The sequence below is a fragment of the Charadrius vociferus genome, unplaced genomic scaffold (assembly GCF_000708025.1).
Source record: "Charadrius vociferus isolate BGI_N301 unplaced genomic scaffold, ASM70802v2 scaffold958, whole genome shotgun sequence".
In the NCBI taxonomy this organism is placed as follows: domain Eukaryota; kingdom Metazoa; phylum Chordata; class Aves; order Charadriiformes; family Charadriidae; genus Charadrius; species Charadrius vociferus.
The window spans coordinates 266649-285193 of record NW_009649741.1 but is presented as its reverse complement, the minus strand read 5'-3'; the positions used below and the strand labels follow the sequence as shown (position 1 = coordinate 285193).

At 42.6% G+C, this 18545-nt stretch overlaps 1 protein-coding gene across 1 annotated transcript in view; it reads left to right on the top strand.

Moving 5' to 3' along the window:
- Window positions 1-18545, top strand: part of COG5 (component of oligomeric golgi complex 5) — a 193353-nt gene that overhangs the window by 171323 nt on the left and 3485 nt on the right. The window contains exons 19-21 of the mRNA XM_009890860.1: window positions 9404-9480; window positions 9982-10108; window positions 10673-10752. Of these exons, the coding sequence (XP_009889162.1) occupies window positions 9404-9480; window positions 9982-10108; window positions 10673-10752 (284 nt within the window). The remainder of the gene's footprint in view (window positions 1-9403; window positions 9481-9981; window positions 10109-10672; window positions 10753-18545) is intronic.

The window sequence follows — 18545 nt, the reverse complement described above, 5'->3', positions numbered from 1 at the left end:
GTATAAACAGGCAGTTGTAAGAGATCAGTGCGTTCTAGTTCTAAACAGCGCCTCTGATGAGATACTCTATCCTGCTAAACGCATCCACTAAGTAGTTGAAGATCCCTCATCACCGTAAGGCATATTCAGGGAGCTGTGACAGCTTCCTATCAAGTGACCATTGCATTTAAATTCAGCTGTGTCTTGACATTTTATCCCGCTGGTCTGACCTCTTCAGTACATCCAACATTTGTCACCATTCATTCACTTCATTCTTTCTCTCTCTTCTAATGGAATGGTGTGTCACTTTCTTAATCGCTTTATATATCACAGTGCCCACAGTGGTTAATCGCTAACTCAGCTGCCTTGCAGTGTAGGAGACAAGTTAAAGAAATACCAATATCCTGTGGAAGAACTGCCCTTTCGGTAACAGAAGGGCAGTTTTCTTTGTGGGATTCTCTTCATGACCTGATTGACTTATCTGCCTCTCAGCTTTACTTAGCTCTTGCACTGGTCTAAAACGCAAAACAAATTGCCATACTAGTTTCAACTACCTGTCTGCATCATCTACTATATTGAAATCTAATTCATCAATAGTGTGATTAACTTGCCAAAGAATACAGGCATCCAACTAGATTGGTCTGAGGGTCCCGATTATTATTATCCAAGCGGAAAAGGGAGTTCACACCAGCTGTCTGCATACCAAGTGCTGATTTTGGCTGGTAGGTGACTAAGGTAGGAGAGGAAGGCAGGGAGGGAGGAATCACTCCGCTCCTCCTTGTGGTTGCTTTGTATCATTTGCCTGTGAATTACATATTCCTGAGTAAAGTTTTTTTATTCATTACTCAAAAGTAGCAAATCAGCCTTTAACCACATAAGTTACAGGGAAGTTTTCAATTGCTTTCAGTGAGAAGGGTCTGCTCCCTTCTCTATTTTGAAGACAATGGCATTAAATTGGAGAGAAAAAAAAAAGGACGCTTTACTCCTCCTCTGGAAGGAATATAGATATTTTTTGTAATTTATGCTGCAATACTAAAGTAAGTTGTATAAATTTGGGAAGTATCTTCACTTAATGCTACAGTAAAGAGCATCTGATCTAGGCACCTATTATAATAATACTAAAAATATCACTCGTTTATCTTTTTTAAATGCTTATTTTTCTCATTCTGACGCGGGCTGCCTTTTAAGTGAAAAATGAAGGTATATTTTCATCTGACTGTGGGGGGATTTGCATGTTCTTCCCCACTGTGCTGAGTATAACTCCTGAATGGACAACTATGTGAAGATAAATGTTCTGATTTCTCTTCTTTTGTACTGTGGAAGAAAAAAAAAAAAAGAAGGTTTTGTATTCATTCTTGTCTCCTGCCTTCAACTGTTGCTGCATCTGGGGGCTGCCTTGTGTTTTTCTCATCTTCACATTGCACCGTGTTTTTGACTTGTTTAAAAATGGGCTTAAGACAAGAACTAGCTGTGTCCAACCAGCCCCATACAGCCACCTCAGTGCTCGCTCTGTGCCTTTGAGCATCTCTGCACAGAGCTCCGTAGTGCCTCCCAGGCGGCACAGGGGCTGTAGTGTCCAGAATGGCCTGGACGCTACATTCTGTTGCTCAGGACAACAGAAAAAGGACCGAAAACATTTTCTACGGGGAGGCTGCCTTATATCCATGTTTTCTGGGGTGTGTCTGCCCCTCCCAAAAACCTGGTGGGTTTTGGACACATGCCTGTGATGCCAGCTCCTGGTAGCCCTACTGGGGACGTTGTAGTTGCTCTGACCTGTCCAGGAGTCCAGGGCATGTTCACCGAAATGTGGCTGTAATCCTGAAAAGGACTTTGTTCATTTCCATGCTCTTATTCCCATAGCACCTGGCTTTGTTGAGGAAAAGACTTGATTCCTCCAAAGAGAAGGAGAGGTTGCTGCTGCTTTGGTCTGAGGAGAGCAGGGAGCAGATATTTAGCTGGGCTGCTGACCTGATGGGAAGGATAAACTTTTCCAAATGGCCATAAATGTTGCATGCAGGGTTTTTTTTAGTCACAGAAAGGCACTGCATTGTTGGAGTAAAGCCAAACCTGAAGGAAAGGACCTGCCTGGAAAGACACTGTGTGTGTAGGAGGAGGTTTGTTTATAAACTGTTTTTACTTGTGCTCTGTCTTGTTGAGTCATTTTAAATTTTCTGTACTCAAAGAGGGTTACGTGTTCCTGCTTAAAACTGGCTTTTGAGATCTAAAATCCATTTTGGGGTTACTTGCAAGCAAAAGACCTGGACAGAAGCTTTGGTTAATTGGAGGTTCTGTTATAAACACACATGCAGTAAGTCAAATAATCTTGGGTTACATCAGATTTTGAGTATCTCATGCGCCTGTGCACATTTCTTTCAGGGCACTCAGACTTAGATTTACAGCTGCCTTATACTCAGTAGAATAGCTTTGGCTGAGAGTCAGATTTGAAAATTCTTGAACTGAAAATGTGTTTTACTGATAAGTTGCCTCAAAACAACAGGTGTCGACACAGAAGGGGGAAAACTGAGGCTTCAAGTTCTCTTAATTCAGAACTGGGTTCGGTGAGGTGCACAACAGCCAATTTTCTTGAGTAAGGCTCAGCTACTTACACAGTTAGGAATTACTGCTGTGATTCTGTTGAATTCTCTGTTTTACCCCCATTTCCAGTGTCAGTATTGCATTTTGCTATCTTGTGCGTTACAGATATTTCAGCAGTAAGACTATGTGTGTGCTAGTGTGGCAGCTGTAAACAGAGGTATGATAGGCTTGAAATATGCCTGAATATGATTAATATAATTAATTTCATGAAGATCAGTGCTTATAGGAACACAGAAAAATTTTAAGCCATAGAAAATGTCTGCGTGCTTCAAAGTTATTATCACATACTGTGCTGTTCCTTGGGACTCTTGTTGTTTGAAATATTTCCAGTCTACGGGCTGAATTCACCTCTTTTCATGCTCTCAGTTTTTATGCAGGCAATTACTTTTCAGTTCACTCCTATAAATTCCTGGATCAGTTTGTTTTAATTTGTTTTTGTATTTTTAAGGTGACTATAACTCAGTATTCATGTATGTAATACCAGCGCTCACTTTTTAATTCAGTACTAGTCAGACTGAAAAAAATGTTCTCCTGGAGGCAAGCAAGCCAGCAAGCCCTGATGGTTTTTCAACATTTATGTTTCTGGGGAGTACCAGTTCTTCTCCAGAAGACCTTTTAACTTGCTTGGCATTCACAGTTGTTACAGCACTTAAACTTAGGCACACTTTGGGATTGGTGGCTTGTAGTTCAAGCTTTCCCAAAACCCGATGGAAGTGCTGGACAATGCAGCAAAGAATGAAATACAAGCATGATCAGTTGAGAAATTTATTTAGAAGAAAGGAGGAATCTACAGTAATATTTGGCATGGAAATTAGTAGTCTGCTGCATAAAGTTTGTAAGCTGATATAGGAAAATAGCTGTTTATTAATAGCAAATACAAATCATAACTGCATTGAAATAAACTAGTCTAGAAATTGTGAAGACTGAGTAATCTCTGTGTTTCATGGCATGAAAGCATGACGTGATTTCCCACCTTTTCATAGTACAGGTGTATGTTTGGAGTGACATATAAGGCAGGAGCCACTGTTGGTGCCAAGAACCCTGTCTCATGTCATGACATTATTTTCAGCCTCGTTGAATGAGCTATTTTTATTGGTCCTGTTCGAGTTAATACTATTCTATATATACACCTTCATATATTTCTTATCTAGATGTGGTTTGTAGTTGAGATTTTTGGAATTGTTTAGTACTGTGTTCAAACAGTTTTGATGGGGCATAGTTAATACCACCACCAACTCTTCAAGTCTTTATCAATAAATTACTGCAAAATTATTTGGTTTTATTGAATTTTCCTCAAAAAGTGTTTTTACTATAGAAGTTGACAATTCTAAATTCTAGTGCAGAATAAATGTTTCTATCTGCTGGTTAGCCTATAGTCAGAATCTGGTTTTCTGGTTCAATATGTGGCATTAAAAAGGCAAGAATATTAGGCACATGGGTTTTTAAAAATGTAAACGGATTTGCTTGTTTGATCACACATGATGATACAAGTGTAAAAATGCTTTTTATCATTTTTCCTAAAAAAATTCCTTTCTAGTTTCTTACGGAGAAGTGAGAGAAGGAGGATGCTGTAATCACAGTTGCAGTCATAAGGACAGAAACTATTAAAGATCAAATTTCCTTAATGTTTAATGCTAACTGTCTTACTGGAAGGAGGAAATTATTTCTGAGGTGTATTATTTTGGAGGTGTTACAGCTGAAGGATTTACTTTAACATCAGCCGTTTTGGAATTGCTGCATGGGGGAGAAAGCAAATTCCACATCCCTTCATGGCCAGCTTCTTTCACGTAATACTTCGGAGCTCTTCTGCTCTCTTGCTTGTTAAAGCATTCTCTCCTGGTGAATGGCGAGGAAAAAGCATTTTGAGTTAACATTTAAAAACTTGGAATTCATCTTGTCCAAGAGGAAATGTGATTGCTAAAAATTTAATGTTAAGATTTTCCAGCTGAAAAAACAGCTGTTTAGTAATGAGAGATCTTGAAAATACCACAATAGGCACTAAACAATAACTTCACTATGGGGTTTTTCAAAGCGCTTTTCACTATATATGCATTATCTGTATCTTATGTATTAAGTTCACCCTTGGATTGCTGAACATAATCCAATTAGAGAAGCCAGCCATGTGATGTATTTTTTACAATATGGCTAGCCAGTGAATAGTTCAACTGATAATTGACCACCTAGCCATGGGCTAGGGGTCATGTGAGAAGAAAAGCTAATATAGCCTTTTTGGGCTTAGAGAGCAAGAATCATTGAGAAGCGTATGTTGGGCAGGAGTCTGCCACTGTGTTCTGCGAAGCATAGCAAAATAACATGAATAAATCATGGAAGAGCAGTGGGTTTTGAACAAAGTTAGAAGAAACGAGGCAGAGTCATTAGGCCTTCTTCTGTTCTAGCTGCCCCTTCCTTTTTGGCAGGCATGTGCACTTCCTACTGCTTCTCTTGGAGCCTGTGTTCAATGATTATCTCACATTAGTCCATGATGCCTCTGTGGTTGCAAATTAATGCTTGGACACCTGATTTATCACTGAATTTAACCTGGATATCTGAATTTTCAAATTTGCAGTTCTGGGGGAGAAATTTGGAAAAGAAACAAAAAGTACTCCTTACCCTTTCACATGTAAAGTCCATAGGACATGGCTGTATGAAAGGCCTTGCACACACGATACAAATACTGGATTGCAGAAAGTCCTGTAAAAGCTCACCAAAATGCTTTGGGAACTATAGCTGTATATCAGAGCAAAAGCTCCTACAGTATAAACATGCTACATGAATCAACAGTTGGTGCAGCTTTAGGTGATGACAGGTAGCAAAACCAAGAAGTGATGTAGGCTCAATCCTCTGCCCAATTCCAGCACCTTAAAAACAGCAGCGGTTCCAGCCAAATGATTGATTCCTCCTCAGCACTCTCTCCCAGGCCAGCGGTGCCGGCCGGCACAATGCTCAGCGGAGGCACAAAACCCCACACAGTGGGCCTGAAGAAATGAATGTAACAGCAGAAAGATGCTGTAGCATCTCACTACATCATTGGGCTCAGAGAAATAGCTAAAATTCAAGTGAAGAAAAGCATCTTAGTTATTATGCAAAGTATAGTTCTAATTGGAGAGATTGGGTTATGCCACATAGCAGACTAGTGTTGTAAATTTTAAAAAAAAGTTTCTGTACATTTTTGCCACATTAGTTTTCACTCGTTCCCACTCTTCATGAGTCAATTTGAGATAGTATAGTATGCTGCAAAGCTTAAAAACAATTTTTTTTTTCTTTGGCAACTAGTACTTCACGAATCAGCCATCTGCTGCCATGAAATCTATCTAGTTCTAGCAATACTAATAATTTCCTACAGTGAATAAAGGTTGAAGATGAAGTAACAGAATTTTCCAAAGTAAATTTTATTCTTTAGTACTTAAGACTAAAAATGTTGATTTATGGAAGCTGCCAAGTATGTTCAAGAGAAATCATTTAAATTTATTTTAATAAGGAATTGGTTAAGCTGTAGAAAGTTTCACTTACATCTCATTACATCATATTATGTTTCAGGAGTGAAACAATCATTTAAAACTTATTAAGCAAAATTATATTTTGCTATGCTGGGATTTCTTTCCCCCCATGAGTACAGTTTGATCCATGCATCTCTGTTTCTGCAAGTCAGACTGGCAGTTTGTTGCCTGCTTTCTAATTCTCTCAAGCACCTAAAAGAATTATCTTCTCCCTGGTTCTTCACAGCTACAAGCCCACGGCTCCCACCAGAGCTGGGACACCAGCTTCTGCAGGATATCAGTTACTTCCAGCTGCCCCTAGCCAATACTGATGCCTGAAAAGAAGCTCTGGAGAAATCAGTCTTGCTCCCGTTTTTTTTTTTTTTTTTTTTAGGGTCTGTAGGGTTCTTGTATCATGATGCAGCAAAGCCTACTTAATTAGCTCCTCTTTTTGGCTACTTGCTTCTGGTCTTGTGCAGCAGAGCGGCCTCTTGGCTCCCATAGATGCTCAGAAGTGTCCCGGGGGATCTGGGGGAACAACATGTTGAACTCACTGCCCACCAGCTCTCCCATCCAGCAGCACAGGGACATCAGTGGCATTTCTTTGTCTGGATTAGGTAATCCTAATCAATAGGACTGATTAGGCTGAGAGAGGTGGGGTTTTTCAGCTTGGAGAAGAGAAGGCTCTGGGGAGACCTTAGACCCCCTTCTAGTGCCTAAAGGGGCTACAGGAGAGCTGGAGAGGGACTTTTTAGAAGGGCATGTAGTGATAGGCTGAGGGGGAATGGCTTCAAACTAAAGGAGAGCAGATTGAGATTAGATATTAGGAAGAAATTTTTCACTGTGAGGGTGGTGAGCCCCTGGCCCAGGTTGCCCAGAGAAGCTGTGGCTGCCCCATCCCTGGAGGTGTTCAAGGCCAGGCTGGACAGGGCTTGGAGCAACCCAGTCTGGTGGGAGGTGTCCTTGCCCAGGGCAGGGGGGTTGGAACTCGATGATCTTTAGGATCCCTTCCAACCTAAACCGTTCTATGATTCTATGATTCATTGCAGTTTGGAGTTGGACTACCTCCTTGCGGAAACCCCCAGGGAGAACCTGCCTGTCCTGGGAGCGTGCACTCAACCTTGCTCCCTTCTGCTGGCAAAGTCGGCAGACAGCACCGCAGCTGATGGCTCCTCCCCAAGTGTGAGGACATTGGCTTCCCTTTTGCACAGTCTGGTGGATGGCGTGCTTGCTCCGGAGCTGTAGAGCTGGGTTGTACATGCTCTTTAGCCCAAGGAGCCAGTACCCCTTGCGTCTGCATGTGGGAGAGGTGACCTAGCCCTCAGGCTGCGAGGGTTATGGGGGGACATGGCAGGGAGAGAAGGGGTGAGTTCATAGCCTAGAGCAGAAGATTTGGGGGCCAGAAGGGCAGCAGGCACCAGGGCTGTTACCCAGGGCTGGAGCATTCATCTGCAAGCAGAAGACAAAGGTCCTTATTTCTGCTTCCTGGATTTGTATCCATTTTCTGCTTAATATAAAATGCAGATATCAAGTGGCCAGGTAGTGCTTGATGTGGGCCATGTACTCCAAGTTTCCTAGGCTTGGGGAGCAGCTTTGCCCTGCCTGTAGGCTAGCTCTGTGGGGCTTTCCGCATCACCTTTCAGAGGTGTCCTCCTCTCCTTGCCTGCAGACAAAGCATGGGTGCATGGGTCAGGCCCTCTGGCTTTCCCAGCTTTGTCTAACTGAGTGTCATGTAGGTGGACACTCCCACAACATGAGCCACCTGACCTATTTTAGGTGTCTGCCTTGGGGGAAGATGCATCACACCCCAGGAGTGGCTGTTTCTCTCCACTGAGTATGAAGAGAACCTGTAGATGTTGAGAAGTAGGCGAGATGACTCCCATCCTACCACCTGCTTTTTAAGATGTGTGCCTGAAGTATATGGGCTTGGTTTGCATTAATTGCTAATTTAGTTTCTTCTGGTTTTAGATGAACTATGGCATCATAGTTCACCAGACCATCTTTCTTGTTTATGCTGAAACCCCGGCATGGTTATGTGCTCTTGGTGAAGCTGGTGGCCCAGCAGCCAACTCTGTCTGAGGAGATGCTACAGCAGGAAAGAAAAATAGTATTAAAACACTACACTGTAAATAGTGTCTTATCACAAACACTTTGAAACTTGTTCAGCAATGTTACTTAAATGGGAAGGTCATTGTATGGTGGTTTTGATCTTGTTACTTATTTTAGCTCTTGTCCTTTGAAATTTGGCTTAGTTGTGCATTATAGAATCATAGAATCCTCTAGGTTGGAAGGGACCTTTAAGATCATCGAGTCCAACCATTATGTAGTCTTTCAAGTTGGGGATTTTAAAAAAACATATGTGGAGAATAAAGCTTGCATCCCCCTGTTCCTGACACTTCAGGAATGCAAGAAATAAAGACTTAATCCATATCTGGCTAAAATTACTTTACCTATGGGTTTTTTGAGTGGCTGTGTTGGTATTAGTGTGCATATTAACTGAAATTTTGCCATGTAACGTTCATGTTTGGTCTGGGATCTGGAAGTGAAATTGTTTTTTCTCACTTCTGTGTCCTCACTGTTAACGAAGAACCTGTGACAGAATTTAGTGTCCTGTGAATGATGGAAAAACCCAAGCGGAGCCTGGCTCTTGTTCGAAAAGGCAGGTGAACTCCAGTGCTTAAAAACAGAAAGTGTTTAAAAATTGTTTATTTTTAAAGATGGCTGCTGTAACTCAGAGACCAAACAGTATGAAAATGAGTATGAAAATAATGCTTCTACTGACGGTCTTTTGCCTGTGATTCCATATGACCTGCGGCAATAGGTCCCAGCTGCCTTCTATTTAATCTGCATAGGTTTTGTGCCCCAGAATTTGGGGTGGAGTGTTCAAGAAGGAATCACTTTGGCCCAGCTGAAATGGGTATGCATTTTTACTGCTTTAGGAGCGGTTTGTGGAGACCTCCCTAGATTTGCTTTCTTCCCAGGCGGCAGTCAGGTTTTTTGAGTATTGACGTAAGTGCTTCATCAGGAAACTCATCACCAACAAAATAAACCTGCTGCAAGAAACAAAGCTTCAGTCTCAGAAAGCTCAGGAGACCCCTTCTGTTCTCAGCTGTGGACTATCACTATTGTTCATCATGGGATGCTCACTGTGTTGCCAAGAATAAGGCAAAAGCCTTGGCGTGGGCAATGCAGTATGGAAGGAAAGGATAGCTTCTTGTCTCAAATTCAGCCACCAGTGAGAAGTCAGTGATTTGGTCTGCAAGTTTGGATTATTGCTTAAAGGCAAAGTACTTCAATACCAAGTTTTCTATTTCGGGACAGTCTAATTCAAATTAAAATGTTTGTTTTTATAGATGGAGTTAGCAGTAGCACCGCTGTGTCGGCGAGTCTCTGACCTTGGGAAATCTTACAGACAGCTGAGGTCATTCAGGTGAGTTGCATTTGCAGGAACTAGCAAGCGGCAGTATGACCAAACTGTATTTCAAAACTAATTTATTACCTCATGTTAGTTCTGACTGAACTGAGAGGTTTTTTGGCAACACCCACCTGCAAATTAGAAATAGTTTAAAGTTCTTTTAAATTTTATGTAAAATATAACTATGATTTAGCAATCTTTGTCATGCAAATGTTGGCCAAATTGTACTTTTTTTGTGTTGCTTTCAGCGCAACTTCTGTATGACAGTGAGTTCTGTAGTTACTTAAAGTGTTTTCGCTGAAATATAAAATTTACAGTCCTGGGTTGTTTAATTACAATAGGCAACTTCTGTAAATTTTTACAAACTGAACCTGTGTTGAAAACCTCAGATGCAGACTAGTGAAACAAAATTAGATGATTCTATCCTAGCACAATATTGTCACCATATAGGTGTTTTTCTAATGCGTAAGATAAGCTTTTTCTTCCTTTCACAAGTATATTGTTACATTTTTGCAGACCGCTGCTGTTCCAGACCAGTGAGCATATTGCCAGCAGCCCAGCTCTGGGAGAGGTTATTCCATTCAGTATTATTCTTCAGTTCTTATTTACAAGAGCACCACCAGAGTTAAAATCACCCTTCCAGGTAATAAGATCAACCTGTCTTTCCTTTCGAGATGTCCTAAGGAGGAATGAACATTGTAGTTCGCCCTAGTTATTTTAGTTAAAAAGTGTTCAAGCTCATGCTTTATATGAATTGTTGGCTTTTGTTTTTATTGTCGCAAAAGTGTTATGGTCATTGCCTTCATATTTTGATTAATTGTAGGAAGATGATAACCTGATTTTAATAGACTCTCAATTCCTTAATATTCTGTCAGCTCATAGAAGAAATTGGAGGCCTTATCCCAGACTGCAAATTGCCTGGATCCTGCTTGTGTAAGATGCAGGAAATCTAGATTCAAACCCCTGTCAGAATTGGGCAAACAGCTGATGTAGGAGATCACCTCTGAGCTCCCAAATAATGTATTGGGCTATTTCTGTTAATTGTCTCGGATTCCTTAACTCATTCTGCAACACTGCAGTATTGGCAGAGCCCCATGTGGCCTTCTTTTATGTCATCTTTACTTCTGAAATTGGTGTGTGTGTTTCCTTTTGTTTCCTTTTTCACATTTATGGGTAATTGGTATTTGTTTGTGTTTCTCTGTATCAGAGGGCTGAGTGGTCCATTGCCCGCTACTCGCAGTGGCTTGATGATCATCCGTCTGAAAAAGACAGGCTTGCTCTCATACGGTAAAAATCATGCTGCTTTCTTCTCTACATTTATGATAATGGAGCTGTAATTTATCTGTACACCAAGACTGGTCTTGAAAAGTAAAAAATGTGCTATTGGAGATGTATCATAAATACAATTACCCTCTCTCCGCTCATGGGATGAGTTGCAAAACAGGAGAATATATAAAATGAACACTCCTTTCCACCCCCGATACCCAAACCCTCCAGTGCCTTTGGAGGGAGCACATAATCCTCTTGCAAAAGCAGGAAACCGTGCACAATGATGGTTTAAATTAATACTGTGTTTTAGCAAAACTGCCTCTCTCAACTGTTGGAAAGTCAAGGCTGCAGCTGTCCTGTCTTCTGTATCAGGAAAGAGAAGCTGTGGAAGCTTAAGCAATGAAAATGTAGATAGGAATTTAGACATGGAAGACCCTTGCTACCCCCTTACAATGTTATTCTTCAGAAAATCAACCCTGAGATTTTTAGGAAGTGATAATTACGTCAGATTTTTAAAATCTTCCTCAGGTAGATGACTTTATAGCTAAATACTATTTTGCATCTTAAAATGTTAGGAAAAGTTATGAAGAGTCTTGTTTTTCAAAACAAGCAGATTTTTAAAGTATGTTAGAACAGATGTGTTACATGAACATGACAGAGCCAGCCTGAGGCTCCTCAGAATTCAAGGCTCAGATGATCATTTGGCTTCTAACACCCAAACTCTTCCAGCCACCTTCTCGGTGTCCTGTCCTGACCTCGGTGTCACCCACTCCAGTGGCATGGGAAGGGTTGTCACACATAGCTGCACCAGGCTCCATCTGGCCTGGGAGCCAATGCTGTCATTGAACTTCTGCGCATGGATGTTGCCAACTTTTGCTGAAATCATAAAAGCTGACTTTTGAGCTCCAGCCAGCAGTGTTTGTGCTTGAGGAAATCGACCATTATCTATCCACACTTTTGAAGTAGCCAAGAGGAATCTGCTATAAATATTTACTGCTGATAGCACCGTATAGTCCGGTGTAGTGCTCGGGCCAATTAAGGAAATACTAGTTGATCACCAGTAGCTGTTAGTAGGATTTATTTCCAAAATGTTAAAATGCAAACTTTGTCTCTTCTTATGTGTATTAAAAGAGGTTGTTTTTTTTAAAATCATACATGTTGTTAGTTTAGTTTGGCTACAAAAGTAGGTTTTCTTGAATCTCAAGCCATGACACCTCCTTGAATTACAGGGGAATGGACAATAGGTACAGGGCTGATACAGCTGTATATGTAACAGATATGAATATTTTGATTGTAATTTCTGTCCTGATAGTACTGGCAAAACTGACAATGTTGAATTTCAGACATGTTAGCGAAAGCCAAGAATGCAGATAATTTGAGAACTGATGGGATTTTGTTCTCTTCAGTCCTTTTACACAAATTTGAAAATGCCATCCTTAAACTACAACACATTTTTGTCTTTGTTTGCAATTAAATTTCATCCAGACTGATTCAGTTAATGGGCTCGCTGATGGTCATGCTCAGACACTGATAAATTGCTCTGACCATGGAGGTATTAAGGGACAAGGCTTTCAGGCAGCGAGAGTGTCATCCGTGAGACCAAGTCGCGCAGCTGGAATACTTAAGCTTTTCATTTCAATCCTTTCATTGAATCCTTTATTCATTTTGCATGAGATACCACTATTAAAATATTTTAACTTTGTAATCTCAAGAATGTACTGCTGGTTATCACTTGGCAAGGTTATCACCTGAGCATTTTACAGTGAGACCGTGGTCCTGTTGCTTTGCACTGTGGAGTGCTGGGACATTGCTCGGACATCCATCCTCCCAGGGCACGGGGAGGGCAGCTTTGAAGATCTGCCCTTCCTCAAGGCCTCCGTTGGCACTCCAGTGTCTCTTCCCTACTCTTGGAACGCCAGAGCAAGGCTGTTTGTCACTCACTGCCCACGCTTGACTGCTTCTCCATCCATCCCCGGGCCCACCGCTTGCAGGCACCACTCATGCAGCTTTGCTGAGCTGCGTGAATTAACTACACTGGATTTGATTTGTCAAGCAGACTCTTCCCTCGGGTGGTTTGGTTGGCAGCTCGTGTCTGGGAGCAAAGAGCGGGGCTCGCTGAGCAGCAGCTAGGCATGCAGTCAGTCAAGGGGATGGTTCTCCTTTGCAGACACTGGTAACCTCTGTAGGCATTGCTGCATGCATTTGACTTTTTACCATCTCCTCTCATGCCTGTTAGTCATTTCTAAACAGCCCAGTTATCCGTACGTAAGGCAGGTGAGCAAACATCTAGTATGAATGTATTTCACTCGTATTTTCTTTAACACTCTATTGGAAGATTTCCGAGCCTGCTCTTCATGTGTCTTACATGAACCTAAGTTGAACTACAGGCGTCTTGCTCATTTGTCTGGAGTCTTTCATCATTCACTCTCTTCAAGCTTTTCCCGCCTGTAGTTGTGCAGCTGTGCTAATTGAACCTTGGATATTTTGAGCCTTCAGATCCCTGCGCTGGCCTACATCAAGAAATTATCTTTACGTTTGCTGCAACCTTGCAAATGCTAATTTTCTGCAACTTCCCTTTGTAACGACCGTGCAATTACTCTAGGGACCTGCTCCTTAGATATTAATTTAGTTGTGTTATCAGAATCTTTACAGCTTCATATTAAAGCTAATTGCAGTGCTTCTTCCGCTCCGTAGATCTTAAATGGTTCATATGCAATGTGGTGTCAATGTTATGAATTAGTGGCATTCTGAGAATTTTTGTGCATTTCTTTCTGCTTGTGTTTAGCATGAAGGGGGGGGTGTACCTGGCCAGAGGTGTATTAGCTACACTCCCTTTGTAGTCATCAGAGAGAAACGGGCGCTGCTGGGGCTGATTCATCTCATCCTGAAGTGGGTACCTAAAATAGGTCAGTTGCGTTGTGTCCTGAAAGCTGCATTTTCTCCGCTGTGTGAAGGGAGCGTGGGCTGGGGCACAGGAGCGCTCCCAGGCAGACGGCTGCCCCGCAGGCAGTTACAGCGAGGTGAGGTGACCCTGCTGCCGGCATCCTCCCGGAGCTGGGATTGTTTTTGAAAGGGCACTTTTTTCTTTTTCTTTTTAAATTAAGTTTGAAAACTCAACCTTTCTTCCATAAAAGAAATCTTCCTGTTAGACGTGGCAGGATTTGAGCCAGCCTGAAGGACAGTTCATCCACCCGACGGCCGAATTCTTATCTTTACGATTCAAGTGTGGGCAAACTCCCCGTATTCAGGCTCACTGTTGCTGAGTCGAAAGCCAGGACCACTGAAGTGTTCATTTTTACAACGAGCTGATGTCCTGAGCCAGAGAGCGGCTCTGACCACTAACCTGCCTGGAGGCAGGGACCGATGCCAGCTTGGGGACCACCACGAAAGCCCCGTCTGTGCGGTAGGTTCAGTCTCGCCTGGCACAGCGGCGTGACGGCATCGCCGCAGAGAGCGGAGCCGTGCTGGGGCACTGCTCCGCTCTGCTTAAACCAAGCAGGCGGCAGCCACGTGGCGCAGCGGGAGGGCTGCTGGGCGCTGGCTGCGACGCCTGCGCCTCCGAGCGCTCCCCCGACCAGCGCCAGGCCGTCCATAAAAACCCTCAGTGTCAGATACGCTTGTCTGTCAATGCCATGGTTCCTTTGATCTCTTTATTATGCAATCTGGAATAAACCGTAGATGTCTCTTACTAATATGCTGTCCTCCAGGTGCTGCTGCTGGAGATTTTACTGCTCGGTTTTACAGTAACTCTTATAGCACTCAATTAAATAGATCTGGTGTCAGACAGATACGCACTTACACAGCATATTTTCCGTTTTCCTCTTTGCCCTGAAGTTTGTAGCACAAACAGACTTTTAACAAAATATTAAACAAAAGCCTTGGCCCTGCTGACCTCCAGCTGCCCCGCTAATTGATCGGGACTTGAGTGCACATGGCACTACCCCACTACTGAACAGAAAGGTGATCTCTGACTCTTCTGAAGCTTACAATTTAAGTCAGGCTCCGTTTGGCCGAGTCAGAGCCCAGGAGGGCTAATATTCACAATTCCATATAAAATTAACTAATTAATTAGAGTAATTCTAAATGATACGCATTAAGATCCCTTTAAGAACCACAGCCCAGATCATACTTTTTTTTTTTTTTTCTTTTAACTGTAGATCTAAATCTTCATGGGTTGAAATAACATTTTGAAAAAGAACTATCTGGGACTTATATAATCAGCTTGTCCTGATTTCCAAGAAAGCTCATGTTTTTGCTCAAGCAAGTGAAGTAATTTAATAAGTGCTTTAAAATCCTTTTCCTTATGTAGGAGGGCATCTTAAACTTAGATTTTTTTCCCTTACTTCTTATGGTATTTTTAATGAAGCATTAATATATGCAGAACATCCCACCAACCCTCTTTCCATAGCTCTCTTTTACAAACAATATTTGTAATGTATACCATAGCTTGTCTTTTAAAATAGAAACAGATTGCTGAACAGGTTTTATGTCCTTTATTAGACTGGAAGATGCTGAATTTAGGGCATTATTTAGTCTAATCCCTTTAAGAGTATGTTTTGTACATTACATAAACAGGGTTTCTTCCATCTTCTTAAACATTGGTAATATAACTATAAATTACATCTTTTTATATGACAACAGCTGTGATCTCTTCTGTGCTGGAGACTCGATGATACTGCTTTCACCCGTGATACCATTTATTTTTCCATTACTACTTATGCACTAGTGTTTTTACAGTGTCCTCTACAGGAGCAAGCCTACCTTTTTTTTAATGCAAGATTGTCATGGTAAAACAGTGCATCTGAATTGAATTCTGTACTACCACCATACTTTACAAAAGCTCATTTGAGCTAAGACCAGTAGAGCTTACAAAAATGTCATCATAAGATCTGCATTTCAAGTGTTAACATTGCTACTAAGCTCATTTATTTCCCAAAATGAGGTGCAGTAATGTGGGCATCTCGGCAACTCCAGTGAAGCATATTGTTGCAGGTTGCCCACGTGTTCCCATCCCAAATGTACTTCTGAAATCACATCTACTTTATGACCATCGGTGCTTTCCGTTGCCTCTCCCAGCCCATTCCTCACTTGCACTCTGAAGCAACTTCACTGTTATTCTCTGGACTCCAAACGTCCTCTCTCCCTGGATTCATGATTTCTGCTGTTTTACTACCTGGACCTTCCGTTACCAGGGATGCTGTTCCTGATAGGATGGACAGGCTCCCTGGCCTCTCTCCATCATGTCATTACCACAGGCAGCAACGCAGAGGAGAGTTCCCTGAGCTGATCAGAGCTTGACCATGGTTATGAGCTATTCCATGGTCACCAGCTCGGTATGGAGCTCCAGGTGACTGCGGCTGCGCCTTGGCTCCCAGCCTTTAGCAGCTGCAGCAGCTTTTCATCCTCTCACTCAGTGCGAGACCCCTCTGGCCGCTTTCTTACACCTGCCCGTGTGGGAGGCAGACTGCTGCTCTGCCTTGATGGGTACATGAAGCAGGTAGGTCTCCAGGCCAGTTCTGCTCTGGAGGTGCCTGTGTTTGGTGGTAGATGTTTCTCCATGACTCGTTCATTCCCTGGGCACTGTAGTTCCCATCAGTTGTTCCCCAGGGTTACAGTGAAATCCCCACCCATGGGGAGATGTGGCATTTACAAAACAACCTTCACAAGTTGAACGCTGACGAGTCAAGGGAGCCTTGACATGAGTGTAACATTTGGTGAGGGTCAGTGCTCACTATGCCTTTGTCATGGATTTGGCCGTTAACGAAACTCTTACTGTCTAAGAGACAAGCTTTTGTTTTAGCATTTCATGTCACGTTCTTGATTATGAATTGCATTTTAACATTCAGCTTTAGAGAATTTAAATACTTTTATTGGAGATGCAAGCATGGGACATGGGAAAATAGTGAATGCTTTTAGTCTTAGAGTATTGAGAAAGCTTTTATTTTCGTTGTTTAATGTAAAGCTGTACAAGGTCTGTTTTAGAAAAATGCCTGAGAATTTGCCTGACAATTCACCTTATAGTATTGATGGAGTAGTAATTATTGGTTGTCTTTTTTGAACTGAAAAGAGAGTTAGTTAAGATGCTTCTGGGTTGGTTTACTCTGTCTCTTTGAAACAATGCAAGCAAAGCCACAGTAAAAGAGCAAGCACAGCAGAAGAGAGCTGACAAAGACCAACCTCTGTCAGCTTTTGGTCTCTGCTGGGAAGCAGAAGGGTCTGGGCAGTTCTGAGGCCACCAAACAATTCGCCAAGTTCCTTTTAGCTGCTTTTTGAGTTGTAAGAGGAGAGTGGCTGCCACTGATGGAGTTGGTTTTGCCAGTTAAATCAGATTCTTTTGAGGCAGGAGAGGAAGAAAAAAGATAAAAGCTGCTGGAAGGTGTGACAGCAGGATGCTAATGCCGGTGTTTGGCACGTAGCGTAGCCTAAATCTTATTCCCTCTTGTTTGATGTGATGGGAATAACAGTCTGGCTAAGGATTATCAAGGGCTGACATTGAGTGGGTTTGGGTGCTGCTTTTAGGGTAAAGCTGCTCCCTTTCATCTGAAGGGATCTGGTATCTCTGTCATCTTTTTCAAGGGCTTTTTCAAAGCAAGGAGATAAAGTCAGGAAGGGATAGCAGTGTTACCATCTGGATAATGATGCCAACCCACAACTTCACCAAGAGGTGTCAGAGCTTTCTAAGTTAAGCAGGTCAATATGTTTTTTTCCTATTTTCAGCTTTTGATGACTTCTAAAAACTATTTGGGCCCAACAAACTTTGGGGTATAGAGGAGAAGACAGGGACACTGGTGAGTGGAAGGGAGAGATTCAGCAAGATGAATGACAGTTACAGTAAGAAAATTGTCACAGGGGTTTCTCAACTGTCTTTTTAATACAAGGGACTATTCTTTGTAGAAGGTAACTAACGTTTAATGATTACTGCTGACCAGAGCACTTGAGTGCTGACCTGAGTGGAAAGGTGAGACACATCTGACTCCTGTGAAGCATCTCCCCTCATCTTGATGGGATCCTTGAGCCTTCGCTGCCTGCATCTCCCACCTACTGCTCGGTCTGCTCATCACGTGCTCTGCCCCTCATTGCCACGAAAGGCCAGTTTATCTAAAAAGCACACAACCTGCTGTCCCTTTCCCGCAGTCTCACTTCTTCTCTTTCACTCTTGGGATTTAAAACTTCCCTGCGGCTGTGCCTGATCTCTCTGCAGGCCATCATGCGGAGGGCCTTTGCTGGGACTGAGGGGAGCTGCACTTGATGTATTTTGTGGCTGCAGCAAGCAGCTTGTTAGTTGTTGTCTCTTTCCCTGTGCACACTGTGCTGCTCCCCAGAGACCGTCGGGAAGTGCAGGCTGAAGGTTTTCTGGGAGCTGACCAGGTGCAACATGTCAGCTTTATTTTGGCTAGATAAAATAAATATTCTTTCCCTGCCTTTCTGGCGGTAATGGAGGGTAACTTTTCTCTTGCTGTTTGTTGATGTGCAAAACATGGCAAGCACCTTTTCAGAGTGTGTTGGCACCTGGTATGGACCCCTCAGCAGTCACTCACTAGTAAGTTGTTACCGAAATTGAAGAGCTCTCAAGTGCATCCCCGCCAACACAAGGGATTCTTTCTTTGCTCAGTCACTTCATTCTTCTGAAATCTCTCAACTCTCTCCAATAACGCAGTCCATCCTCCTTTTGCATCACCCCAGCTTCAGTGTCCCCTGGGTTTCAGTAAAGAGGGTGGCTGAAGTACAGCTGCCCCACCTGGGGATATCGGGAGCTGTGGTGGGCATCATCTCGTGCCTGTGCTGGTTCATTCCCATCCCGTGGCACAGCT